This window comes from Phyllobates terribilis, unplaced genomic scaffold, assembly GCF_046119375.1.
Source record: "Phyllobates terribilis strain yellow unplaced genomic scaffold, ASM4611937v1 Scaffold_8__6_contigs__length_399053987, whole genome shotgun sequence".
Classification (NCBI taxonomy): domain Eukaryota; kingdom Metazoa; phylum Chordata; class Amphibia; order Anura; family Dendrobatidae; genus Phyllobates; species Phyllobates terribilis.
Window position 1 is genome coordinate 170,130,162 of NW_027362768.1, and position 14,556 is coordinate 170,144,717.

General features: G+C 42.1%; 1 protein-coding gene across 12 annotated transcripts in view; it reads right to left on the bottom strand.

The window, feature by feature from the left end:
* Positions 1-14,556, bottom strand: part of DAB1 (DAB adaptor protein 1) — a 1,162,683-nt gene that overhangs the window by 90,612 nt on the left and 1,057,515 nt on the right. For 9 of the 12 annotated variants that reach the window (XM_073643725.1, XM_073643713.1, XM_073643715.1 and 6 more), the window contains 3 exons: positions 10,372-10,491; positions 9,099-9,137; positions 6,497-6,562 (listed from right to left, as the gene is read on the bottom strand). In XM_073643725.1, the coding sequence (XP_073499826.1) occupies positions 6,497-6,562; positions 9,099-9,137; positions 10,372-10,491 (225 nt within the window). The remainder of the gene's footprint in view (positions 1-6,496; positions 6,563-9,098; positions 9,138-10,371; positions 10,492-14,556) is intronic. The other 3 variants (XM_073643720.1, XM_073643723.1, XM_073643724.1) reach the window with 1 other exon arrangement.

Here is a 14,556-nt window from a genome sequence, read left to right on the forward strand (position 1 = left end):
TGGTGCAGTCACTGTGTACATACATTACATTACTGATCCTGTACTGATCCTGAGTTATATCCTGTATTATACTCCAGAGCAGCACTCACTATTCTGCTGGTGCAGTCACTGTGTACATACATTGCATTACTGATCCTGTACAGATCCTGAGTTACCTCCTGTATTATACTCCAGTGCTAGAATCACTATTCTGCTGCTGCAGTCACTGTGTACATACATTACATTACTGATCCTGTACTGATCCTGAGTTACATCCTGTATTATACTCCAGAGCTGCACTCACTATTCTGCTGGTGCAGTCACTGTGTACATACATTACATTACTGATCCTGTACTGATCCTGAGTTACATCCTGTATTATACCCCAGAGCAGCAATCACTATTCTGCTGGTGCAGTCACTGTGTACATACATTGCATTACTGATCCTGTACTGATCCTGAGTTACATCCTGTATTATACTCCAGAGCTGCACTCACTATTCTGCTGGTGCAGTCACTGTGTACATACATTACATTACTGATCCTGTACTGATCCTGAGTTACATCCTGTATTATTCTCCAGAGCTGCACTCACTATTCTGCTGCTGGTGTCACTGTGTACATACATTACATTACTGATCCTGTACTGATCCTGAGTTACATCCTGTATTATACTCCAGAGCTGCACTCACTATTCTGCTGGTGAAGTCACTGTGTACATACATTACATTACTGATCCTGTACTGATCCTGTGTTACATCCTGTATTATACTCCAGAGCTGCACTCACTATTCTGCTGGTGCAGTCACTGTGTACATACATTACATTACTGATCCTGTACTGATCCTGTGTTACATCCTTTATTATACTCCAGAGCTGCACTCACTATTCTGCTGGTGCAGTCACTGTGTACATACATTACATTACTGATCCTGTACTGATCCTGAGTTACATCCTGTATTATACTCCAGAGCTGCACTCACTATTCTGCTGGTGCAATCACTGTGTACATACATTACATTACTGATCCTGTGTTACATCCTGTATTATACTCCAGAGCTGCACTCACTATTCTGCTGGTGCGGTCACTGTGTACATACATTACATTACTGATCCTGAGTTGCATGCTGTATTATACCCCAGAGCTGCACTCACTATTCTGCTGGTGGAGTCACTGTGTACATACATTACATTACTGATCCTGAGTTACATCCTGTATTATACTCCAGAGCTGCACTCACTATTCTGCTGGTGCAGTCACTGTGTACATACATTACACTACTAACCCTGTACTGATCCTGAGTTACCTCCTGTATTATACTCCAGAGCTGGAATCACTATTCTGCTGCTGCAGTCACTGTGTACATACATTACATTACTGATCCTGTACTGATCCTGAGTTACATCCTGTATTATACTCCAGAGCTGCACTCACTATTCTGCTGGTGCAGTTACTGTACATACATTACATTACTGATCCTGTACTGATCCTGAGTTACATCCTGTATTATACTCCAGAGCTGCATTCACTATTCTGCTGGTGGAGTCACTGTACTTACATTACATTACTGATCCTGTACTGAACCTGAGTTACCTCCTGTAATATACCCCAGAGCTGCGCTCGCTATTCTGCTGGTGCAGTCACTGTGTACATACATTACTGATCCTGTACTGATCCTGAGTTACATCCTGTATTATACTCCAGAGCTGCACTCACTATTCTGCTGGTGTAGTCACTGTGTACATACATTACATTACTGATCCTGTACTGATCCTGAGTTACATCCTGTATTATACTCCAGAGCTGCACTCACTATTCTGCGGCTGCAGTCACTGTGTACATACATTATATTACTGATCCTGTACTGATCCTGATTTACATCTTGTATTATACTCCAGAGCTGCACTCACTATTCTACTGGTGGAGTCACTGTGAACATACATTACATTACTGATCCTGAGTTACATCCCGTATTATACTTCAGAGCTGCACTCACTATTCTGCTGGTGCAGTCACTGTGTACATACATTACATTACTTATCCTGTACTGATCCTGAGTTACATCCTGTATTATACTCCAGAGCAGCACTCACTATTCTGCTGGTTCAGTCACTGTGTACATACATTACATTACTGATCCTGAGTTACATCCTGTATTATACTCCAGAGCTGCACTCACTATTCTGCTGGTGCAGTCACTGTGTACATACATTACATTACTTATTCTGTACTGATCCTGTGTTACATCCTGTATTATACTCCAGAGCAGCACTCACTATTCTGCTGGTGCAGTCACTGTGTACATACATTACATTACTGATCCTGTACTGATCCTGAGTAACATCCTTTATTATACTCCAGAGCTGCACTCACTATTCTGCTGGTGCAGTCTCTGTGTACATACATTACATTACTGATCCTGAGTTACATCCTGTATTATACTCCAGAGCTGCACTCACTATTCTGCTGGTGCAGTCACTGTGTACATACATTACATTACTTATTCTGTACTGATCCTGAGTTACATCCTGTATTATACTCCAGAGCTGCATTCAGTATTCTGCTGGTGCAGTCACTGTGTACATACATTACACTACTAACCCTGTACTGATCCTGAGTTACCTCCTGTATTATACTCCAGAGCTAGAATCACTATTCTGCTGCTGCAGTCACTGTGTACATACATTACATTACTGATCCTGTACTGATCCTGAGTTACATCCTGTATTATACTCCAGAGCTGCACTCACTATTCTGCTGGTGCAGTCACTGTGTACATACATTACATTACTGATCCTGTACTGATCCTGAGTTACATCCTGTATTATACTCCAGAGCTGCACTCACTATTCTGCGGCTGCAGTCACTGTGTACATACATTACATTACTTATCCTGTACTGATCCTGAGTTACATCCTGTATTATACTCCAGAGCAGCACTCACTATTCTGCTGGTGCAGTCACTGTGTACATACATTACATTACTGATCCTGAGTTATATCCTGTATTATACTCCAGAGCTGCACTCACTATTCTGCTGGTGCAGTCACTGTGTACATACATTACACTACTAACCCTGTACTGATCCTGTGTTACATCCTGTATTATACTCCAGAGCTGCACTCACTATTCTGCTGGTGCAGTCACTGTGTACATACATTACATTACTGATCCTGAGTTACATCCTGTATTATACTCCAGAGCAGCACTCACTATTCTGCTGGTGCAGTCACTGTGTACATACATTACATTACTGATCCCGAGTTACATCCTGTATTATACTCCAGAGCTGCACTCACTATTCTGCTGGTGCAGTCACTGTGTACATACATTACATTACTGATCCTGAGTTACATCCTGTATTATACTCCAGAGCAGCACTCACTATTCTGCTGGTGCAGTCACTGTGTACATACATTACATTACTGATCCTGTACTGATCCTGAGTTACATCCTGTATTATACTTCAGAGCTGCACTCACTTTCTGCTGGTGCAGTCACTGTGTACATATATTACATTACTTATCCTGTACTGATCCTGAGTTACATCCTGTATTATACTCCAGAGCTGCACTCACTATTCTGCTGGTGCAGTCACTGTGTACATACATTACATTACTGATCCTGAGTTACATCCTGTATTATACTCCAGAGCTGCACTCACTATTCTGCTGGTGCAGTCACTGTGTACATACATTACATTACTGATCCTGAGTTACATCCTGTATTATACTTCAGAGCTGCACTCACTATTCTGCTGGTGCAGTCACTGTGTACATATATTACATTACTTATCCTGTACTGATCCTGAGTTACATCCTGTATTATACTTCAGAGCTGCACTCACTATTCTGCTGGTGCAGTCACTGTGTACATATATTACATTACTTATCCTGTACTGATCCTGAGTTACATCCTATATTATACTCCAGAGCTGCACTCACTATTCTGCTGGTGCAGTCACTGTGTACATACATTACATTACTGATCCTGAGTTACATCCTGTATTATACTCCAGAGCTGCACTGCACAATCTGTGGGGAGTCACATATCTATCCTAGAGCCCCACAATCTGCCTAATCTCTTATCTCTGTCACCAAACACTCAGAAATAAGAAAACAATTTTTCTATGCACAAAACCAAACATAATAACAGGAGATATTTCCTTCCACTTACATTTGCGCTGTCATCAGATTTTACAATATATATTACATGCATTAATAAATAGATCTGCTGTATGTATTTGGAAAATACATGCCAGAATGACTGTATAGTCAGTTTCAAAAAAACTCTCAGACCACATTTCCCAATTGGCAGCTCCTCAGTGTCCCTCCTCCCTGCTGCTGCTGAGTCCTCACACTGCTCTGCACAAGCTGCAGCTATCAGTCAGGCTGGGTGGGTGGAAAATGGATGCACATGTTCTCATGAGTTTTCACTCTTTAGCTGGACTCATGAAACCCAAATTTTGCTATTGGGATTATTCAGCCATTCTAACATGGATGTCAAAGTAAATACACCAGTTCCATCAGGTCTAAGAGATCTATTTATTAATGAATACATTTTTATTGGGAAATTTGGTGACAGATCCATTTTAACATTTCTATTCCTAATTTTATTTAGTACAATTTGTACATAAGAAATTCTAATAAAGAAATCCCAGTGATAATAATAACGTGCAGTATAATATTACGTCACACAGCTGCCAATAAACAGATAACAAATCCCAATGTAAAGGCTGCAAAGCACTGTGTCATAATTTACAGAATATTTACAATATATCTAATATACTAGATCTTATGTATTTCCAGGTTGGTTATTAAAGCAAAGTTAAAATAAGTAACAGAAGTGACACACAGTATATAAATGTATATAATGACAGTGCAGCAATGTTACATCACAATCTCACAGCATCTCTACTTACACTTTATTATAGAGCATCTTTATACATCAAATCCAGTCATACATAATGTTTTTACTATCTTCTTATACTACAGATTAGTGTTTTATTATATTAGTTATATTATTGTACATAGGGGGCAGTATTAGAGTAGTTATATCCTTGTACATAGTGGGCAGTATTATAGTAGTTATATTCTTGTACATAGGGGGCAGTATTATAGTAGTTATATTCTTGTACATAGGAGCAGTATTATAGTAGTTATATTCTTGTACATAGGGGCAGTATTATAGTAGTTATATTCTTGTACATAGGGGGCAGTATTATAGTAGTTATATTCTTGTACATAGGGGCAGTATTATAGTAGTTATATTCTTGTACATAGGGGCAGTATTATAGTAGTTATATTCTTGTACATAGGGGCAGTATTATAGTAGTTATATTCTTGTACATAGGGGCAGTATTATAGTAGTTATATTCTTGTACATAGGGGCAGTATTATAGTAGTTATATTCTTGTACATAGGGGCAGTATTATAGTAGATATATTCTTATACATAGGGGCAGTATTATAGTAGTTATATTCTTGTACATAGGGGCAGTATTATAGTAGTTATATTCTTGTACATAGGGGGCAGTATTATAGTAGTTATATTCTTGTACGTAGGGGCAGTATTATAGTAGTTATATTCTTGTACATAGGGGCAGTATTATAGTAGTTATATTCTTGTACATAGGGGCAGTATTATAGTAGTTATATTCTTGTACATAGGAGCAGTATTATAGTAGTTATATTCCTGTACATAGGGGCAATATTATAGTAGTTATATTCTTGTACATAGGAGCAGTATTATAGTAGTTATATTCTTGTACATAGGAGCAGTATAATAGTAGTTATATTCTTGTACATAGGGGCAGTATTATAGTAGTTATATTCTTGTACATAGGAGCAGTATTATAGTAGTTATATTCTTGTACATAGGGGCAGTATTATAGTAGTTATATTCTTGTACATAGGAGCAGTATTATAGTAGTTATATTCTTGTACATAGGAGCAGTATTATAGTAGTTATATTCTTGTACATAGGAGCAGTATTATAGTAGTTATATTCTTGTACATAGGGGCAGTATTATAGTAGTTATATTCTTGTACATAGGGGCAGTATTATAGTAGTTATATTCTTGTACATAGGAGCAGTATTATAGTAGTTATATTCTTGCACATAGGGACAGCATTATAGTAGTTATATTCCTGTACATAGGGCAGTATTATAGTAGTTATATTCTTGTACATAGAGGGCAGTATTATAGTAGTTATATTCTTGTACATAGGGGGCAGTATTATAGTAGTTATATTCTTGTACATAGGGGGCAGCATTATAGTAGTTATATTCTTGTACATAAGGGCAGTATTATAGTAGTTATATTCTTGTATATAGAGGGTAGTGTTATAGTAGTTATATTTTTTGACTACTTTTTACCACAATATTTCTCTTGTTTTGTCCACTGAGCATGATACAGAGATGCATTAATTCCATTTAGTGTGTATATGGCATCAGACACATTTGGGTTAGTATACAATGTGATACAATGTGATTATTTCTGTGATGATGCTAGTACCTGGTATATGCTTTCCTCAGTGTCTGGATCACGTATGGACTCGTGGCCAGCTTCAAACACTATGTACTATAAACCAGCATCCAGCACAGCAGAGAGAGAAAAAGCGCAAATGACAGCAGGAAAAAATAGAAAAGACAGAAATTCAGAAACAAAGTGGAGAAAGCAGCAAATCCTGAGGATTTCAATAGCACAGATATAGCGACTTCTAAATCAACTAGAAGTTAAATTAATCAGCCGGGCGTAGGATCGTCGTGAATACAACTTGAGCTTCATTTATAAAGCCACAGAATTTTGGAGTTCATAATGTTGAATAGTTTTATATATTCTAAGCGGGCTTTTAATCAAGTCCTGTACTCTAGTCACATCCAAAGCTGCAATCAAAATACTCCAGATTAAAATAGCATTAGCATAGGAATAGTAAATAGAAAATGAATAATTAATGCAGCTCTTGATGTGTTTGAAGTTTAAGATTTGATATAAGTTAACAATACATGTTCACAAGTGGAGATTATTTGTAAAAAAAAATTCTGGCAACTGTCTTATTTGCTTTACGTTTTACCATTTTCAAGACCTCTGCTTGCTTTTAGTGAATGGAGACATTCTTCTTTACCAAAAGAAGCTTTACCGGACCTGATACTTTTTACACACGGGGGTCTGTTATAGATTTTAAAGGCTAGATACAATTGTTGCAAACCTCATCCTTGAGACGTAGCTTTCCAGATGTAAATATTATGATGTTCATTCACTGACAGCACGCAGGGATACTGAAGATGGCAAACTTTCAAAATAATAATAGTGAAAAGTTGAAGACTTTCTAATATAACAAGACCGGGCTGGTAATTGTGACAATGATTGGATCGGAGTCTTGACAAACAGGATATTTTATAGTCTGGACTCCACTAGATTAGTCCATGTTGGAACGACGCAGCGATGTGACATTGATGCCTTTGTAGAATGATTTACATGAACTTATTGCCACCGTCTCGGTCGTCGCGGATCCAGATAATCTGATTTAGCTCAGTGAGCTTATTAATTCTGATTAATAGTAAAACAATGTGACTGCGAGAAAATCCCAACCTACAAAAGGAAACCGCAGGCTCGGAGTCACGCTGCCTCCACTTACTTCCTCTGCTTCAGATTGACCTATATTGTACCTAATGGGATTACGATCACAGAAATGCTGCAACATTTACTGATACAATTTGAATTTTGTATCTTTTTCATTTCATTCCCAAGAATAATAAGGTCATTAAAGTCTCAAAATAGTTCATATGTCCTCATTGAAGACATTCCTCAAGGCAAATTTCCATTCTTTTCCATTTGTACCCTAATTAGAATTAAGGGTTAAATTCTTATTAGATCTTTATAGCCATCTGAGAAATCCACTATTCTGATATATAGCACCGAATTCCCCTGCACAGATATAAATATAAAACACTGCTTGCAGCCACTACTAGAGGGAGCTCAATGCATTGAAATGTTAATACAGTCTGCAGGAAGCTCCCCAGCTACCCCTAGTGGTGGCCAAAGGCAGATATTTTATAATCTTATACTATATAAAAAAATGAAATTTGGAGCTGTTTTGGGTGCTTGGTGTTGGTATGTAAACATTGGATGCTGATCTCTATTATGCCCATGGTTCCAAGAATAAAAATAACCACTGCCTTGGCTACATTCATTTCTGCACCAAGTAGAAAATATACTACCCTTATGTGCTTTTGTACTGAATGGTTTCAGCAATGGTATAGGAGAGGATGCAGCCTTGAAGGTGGTCACGTGGATCCCTACATCACAGACTCCAAAATCTAATTCTATATAGTCCATGTTACAAACTGCATATACTATGGGGGCTAATATCACTCTTGTAGGCACTACATTTCTTATTGGGGGTTATGGAAAGGTTACTATGTGCACACACTGAGTTTCTGTAGTAGATTTTTCTGCATAAAAACCCAGAGAGTGTTGGCAAGAAAAATGCTGCGTAAAACTCATTTTTGATGCATTCTTATGTGTATTTTTGATGCATTTTTATGTGTTTTTCCCCATTAATTTGAAAAATGCTGCAAATACGCTGAAAGAATTGACAAGCTGCAGATTTGAAAAAAAAACGCTTTTGATGTTATTGTAAAATGCGGAAAAAACGCAGCGTGTGAACAAGCCCTTATATTCCTCCCTTTGGCTATGAACCAGATGGATCTAATAAATATATAATAACTACCCTACTAATAAATTCTGCAGCTGCCTGGCAGAGTTAAGAAAATGCAAACAATTAGCTAGAACATTACACAACTCAGATTGATACCCCAAGGGCCGTCTCATAAAAATCCCAATCTCCACTCTTAACGGCATACTAAAAATTAAACACTTTAATCTGGATTTGAATAATATCCAATTCCTATTTAAATAACCAGCACTAAAATCTGATGAAACGTTAGATCACGGAGCGGGCTAGACAGTAACATAATTGGTTTCAGTTGGGGTGGATAGGAATGATATATCCTCTTTATGACCAGCTAATAAACCTTTACTATCTATCTCATTATCTTCACTTCACACATTTATTTACACCGGATTGTATTTTCTTTTCACCAGAAGAAGTTACCTGGTAAACAGGATCTTCTACATCTTCCTCCAAAATTGTCTGAAGCAATGCAAGCAGAAGGGAAAAGAGGAACAAGCATAAAAAAGCAGCTGAAAATGAGAATTGCGATTGGAATGAAGAGAGAAAAGACAAAGCTGGAAATACTTTAGATCGGTGAATATGCACAAACACTCACACTTTGCAGAGTTTACTATACTGTATGAGATTCAACCTATGAGCAAAGAAAGTGCCCATTACTGTACACACAATAGTGATGGGGCGGAGCTGGATCCCATTGCGGTACCATAAAACTTATAAACTTGCTATAACTCTGATTTCTGACTTAGCGATTGTACATGGGAATAATGTTATTTCAAAATCCATTTATTTAGTTTGTAGGTAATAATGGGTAAAGCTAGCCACGGACACTAAAGTGGCATCATATGATTTAGACATTTTCAAGATGAGCAGGCAAAATCAAATGCTGTCAACAGAAGAAGCATTCCAACCAAAAGTAATTGGCTAATTGTGTTGTATTTTGTGTAACAAATGAAGCAGAGCTGAATTTGTGTACTTGTGTCTATGGTACTTCGCTGTCCATTGCTTTGTTAGGACCGGGGATGTCTTTATGGGATTACGGGTTATGATTGTGACGTCTATTCTACATCTTTATACCATTGTTGCAGTGGTTTGACCACTGTCTTGCCTCCAACACCTCAAGCCTGCTAATTTGGGGCATTAAATTTTAAATATTTTATTTATTATTCTTGCTTATATTCCACAGCACTTTACAGATATCACTGTCCCCATTGGGGCTCACAATCTAAATTTCCTATCGTGTGGGAGGAAACAGGAGAACCTGAGAGAAACCCACACAAACACAGGGAGAACATAAAAACTCCTTGCAGATATTGCCCTTGGTGGGATTTTAACCCAGGAGCCCTGCGCTGCAAACCAACATAGCTAACCACTGAGCCATCATGCTGCCCGATTGAGAGGTGAGATGCGATACTGATTTGGCAACCGGCAGCCACTTGCCAGGTCTCATGCACTCATCCTATTAATATGGGACATGGTCATATACCTGCCAGGTGTGCATGATGCCTGCGCTACCTCTTACCTCCTAATGTGGAAGTGAGAAGTGTCGGATAACCCCTTAATCCAATCCTGCTAGAAATTAGCTGAGTGAACTCATTCTCATTCCCTGTAATATCACAGCTGATACGACCAGATACTCATCAAGCCCGGCAGCTGATAGAACAAGACCCGTCGTTCTGCGGGGTCGGCACGTTACCTGATATACGGCCTGTTCACACTGTTTATCTTTTTGTGCTTTCTTCTCCATTTCCTCTCTTTGTTTCAGTTCATAGATAAGCTGGAATAAATCTCGCAAATCCAAAATGACTGGCTCAGCCTGAAATTGAAGGACAATACTGGAAATTAGTTTTTCGACAGGGATTCCATGTACCTCCTCCCTGGCAGCGACAGCAACAAAACGCTTCCTAAATAATGTCTGACTCTTAGCTAACATCAGGTGCTCGCTAAAGTGCCGCAAAATGTCACTAAAGCAGGAAAGTTATTAATCAGCGGCGGATGAAAGAAGAGATGTCCAGCGTGGACCGATGATAAATCCCCTCCTGCAGCCGCCGAGACTGGGCGATAAGATGTGGAGCTGATTCACACGCAGGATGTAAAGCTTTGTCTGTACAGGTGGCACCTGCGCGCCTCTCCATACCTGCACCTCTCCCTACCTGCACCTCTCCGTACCTGCGCCTTTCCGTACCTGCACCTCTCCGCATCTGCGCCTCTCTGTACTTTTTTCTCTCCCTACCTGCGCCTCTCCTACCTGCGCCACTCAATGCCTGTGTCTCTCCGTACCTGCGCCTCCCAGTACCTGCGCCTCTCCGCACTTGCACCTCTCAGTACCTGCGCCACTCACTACCTGTGTCTCTCAGTACCTGTGCCTCTCCCTACCTGCGCCTCTCCGTACCTGCGCCTCTTCGCACCGGCGTCTCTTCGTACCTGCGCCTCTCCGCACCTGCTCCTCTCAGTACCTGCACCTCTCAGTACCTGCGCCTCTCCCTACCTGCGCCTCTCAGTACCTGAACCTCTCCTCACCTGCGCCTCTCCCTACCTGCGCCTCTTAGTACCTGCGCCTCTCCCTACCTGCGCCTCTCAGCACCTGCGCCTCTCAGTACCTGCGCCTCTCCCTACCTGCGCCTCTCGGCACCTGAACCTCTCCTCACCTGCTCCTCTGCACACCTGCTCCTCTCCCTACCTGCGCCTCTCCCTACCTGTGCTTCTCAGTACCTGCGCCTCTCTGCACCTGCGCCTCTCCCTACCTGCGCATCTCCGCACCGGCGTCTCTTCGTACCTGCGTCTCTCCGTACCTGCGTCTCTTCGTACCTGCGTCTCTCCGTACCTGCGCCTCTCCGCACCGGCTCCTCTCAGTACCTGCACCTCTCAGTACCTGCGCCTCTCAGTACCTGAACCTCTCCTCACCTGCGCCTCTCCCTAAATGCGCCTCTTAGTACCTGAGCCTCTCCCTACCTGCGCCTCTCAGTACCTGCGCCTTTCCTCACCTGCGCCTTTGCACACCTGCTACTCTCCCTACCTGTGCTTCTCAGTACCTGCGCCTCTCCGCACCTGCGCCTCTCTCTACCTGCGGCTCTCCGCACCTTTGCCTCTCAGTACCTGCGCCTCTCCCTACCTGCACCTCTCCTCACCTGCGCCTCTCAGTACCTGCGCCTCTCCCTACCTGCACCTCTCCTCACCTGCGCCTCGGCACACCTGCTCCTCTCCCTACCTGTGCTTCTCAGTACCTGCGCCTCTCCGCACCTGCGCCTCTCTCTACCTGCGGCTCTCCGCACCTTCGCCTCTCAGTACCTGCGCCTCTCCCTACCTGCACCTCTCCTCACCTGCGCCTCTACACACCTGCTCCTCTCCCTACCTGCGCCTCTCCCTACCTCTGCTTCCCGGTACCTGCGCCTCTCCCTACCTGCGCCTCACCGCACCTGCGCCTCTCAGCACCTGTGCCTCTCCCTACCTGAGCCTCTCCGCACCTGCGCCTCTCAGTACCTGCGCCTCCCCGTACTTGCGTCTCTCAGCACCTGCGCCTCTCCCTACCTGAGCCTCTCCCTACCTGCGCCTCTCCTACCTGAACCTCTCCCTACCTGCGCCTCTCCATACCTGCACCTCTCCGTACCTGCGTCTCTTCGTACCTACGTCTCTCCGTACCTGCGTCTCTCCGTACCTGCGTCTCTCTGTACCTGCGTCTCTCCGTACCTGCGTCTCTTCGTACCTGCGCCTCTCCTACCTGCACCTCTCAGTACCTGCGCCTCTCCGTACCTGCGTCTCTTCGTACCTGCGTCTCTCCGTACCTGTGCCTCTCTGCACCTGCGCCTCTCCCTACCTGTGCCTCTCAGTACCTGCACCTCTCCGCACCTGCGCCTCTCCCTACCTGTGCCTCTCAGTACCTGCACCTCTCAGTACCTGCGCCTCTCCGTACCTGCGCCTCTCCGTACCTGCATCTCTTCGTACCTGCGTCTCTCCATACCTGTGCCTCTCCCTACCTGCGCCTCTCCGCATACCTGCGCCTCTCTTCCCCATACCTGCACCCCCTGATGTTGATTATGGACCTTTCTGAGGTTTTGATCAATGACATTCCTGTAGCATGAACCTAGCACAATAGAACACAGAGTTTCTTTTTTTAAAAATCATCTTTATCATCCTTAAAAGGAAGGTGTCATCAGAAATAACCGACTGTATAAATAAGGTTTTTATGTTCAATGTTTGATGTTTTGTTCATTTTTTCTAAAAAAAAATAATGTTCACACTTGCCACAAATAGAAGATTTACATCTGTTGTTTTCAGTAACCAAATGGATATAGGGAGCAAGAGACTGACTTACACCCTAGCTCTGACATCACCTATTGTGAATGGTGGATCCAGTGTTATCTACTGTATATAGAGGTGTTATCAGTCATTATACAGGAGGAGGAGGAGGAGGTGAGCTGTGACATCACCTATTGTGAATGGTGGATCCAGTGTTATCTACTGTATATAGAGGTGTTATCAGTCATTATACAGGAGGAGGAGGAGGAGGTGAGCTGTGACATCACCTATTGTGAATGGTGGATCCTGTATTATCTACTGTATATAGAGGTGTTATCAGTCATTATACAGGAGGAGGAGGAGGTGAGCTGTGACATCACCTATTGTGAATGGTGGATCCAGTGTTATCTACTGTATATAGAGGTGTTATCAGTCATTATACAGGAGGAGGAGGAGGAGGTGAGCTCTGACATCACCTATTGTGAATGGTGGATCCAGTGTTATCTACTGTATATAGAGGTGTTATCAGTCATTATACAGGAGGAGGAGGAGGAGGTGAGCTGTGACATCACATATTGTGAATGGTGGATCCTGTGTTATCTACTGTATATAGAGGTGTTATCAGTCATTGTACAGGAGGAGGAGGTGAGCTCTGACATCACCTATTGTGAATGGTGGATCCAGTGTTATCTACTGTATATAGAGGTGTTATCAGTCATTATACAGGAGGAGGAGGAGGAGGTGAGCTCTGACATCACCTATTGTGAATGGTGGATCCAGTGTTATCTACTGTATATAGAGGTGTTATCAGTCATTATACAGGAGGAGGAGGAGGAGGTGAGCTGTGACATCACATATTGTGAATGGTGGATCCTGTGTTATCTACTGTATATAGAGGTGTTATCAGTCATTGTACAGGAGGAGGAGGTGAGCTCTGACATCACCTATTGTGAATGGTGGATCCTGTGTTATCTACTGTATATAGAGGTGTTATCAGTCATTGTACAGGAGGAGGAGGTGAGCTCTGACATCACCTATTGTGAATGGTGGATCCAGTGTTATCTACTGTATATAGAAGTGTTATCAGTCATTATACAGGAGGAGGAGGAGGAGGTGAGCTGTGACATCACATATTGTGAATGGTGAATCCTGTGTTATCTACTGTATATAGAGGTGTTATCAGTCATTATACAGGAGGAGAAGGAGGAGGTGAGCTGTGACATCACCTATTGTGAATGGTGGATCCAGTGTTATCTACTGTATATAGAGGTGTTATCAGTCATTATACAGGAGGGGGAGGAGGAGGTGAGCTGTGACATCACCTATTGTGAATGGTGGATCCAGTGTTATCTACTGTATATAGAGGTGTTATCAGTCATTGCACAGGAGGAGGAGGAGGTGAGCTGTGACATCACCTATTGTGAATGGTGGATCCAGTGTTATCTACTGTATATAGAGGTGTTATCAGTCATTGTACAGGAGGAGGAGGAGGTGAGCTCTGACATCACCTATGGTGAATGGTGGATCCAGTGTTATCTACTGTATATAGAGGTGTTATCGGTCATTATACAGGAGGAGGAGGAGGATGTGAGCTGTGACATCACATATTGTGAATGGTGAATCCTGTGTTATCTACTGTATATAG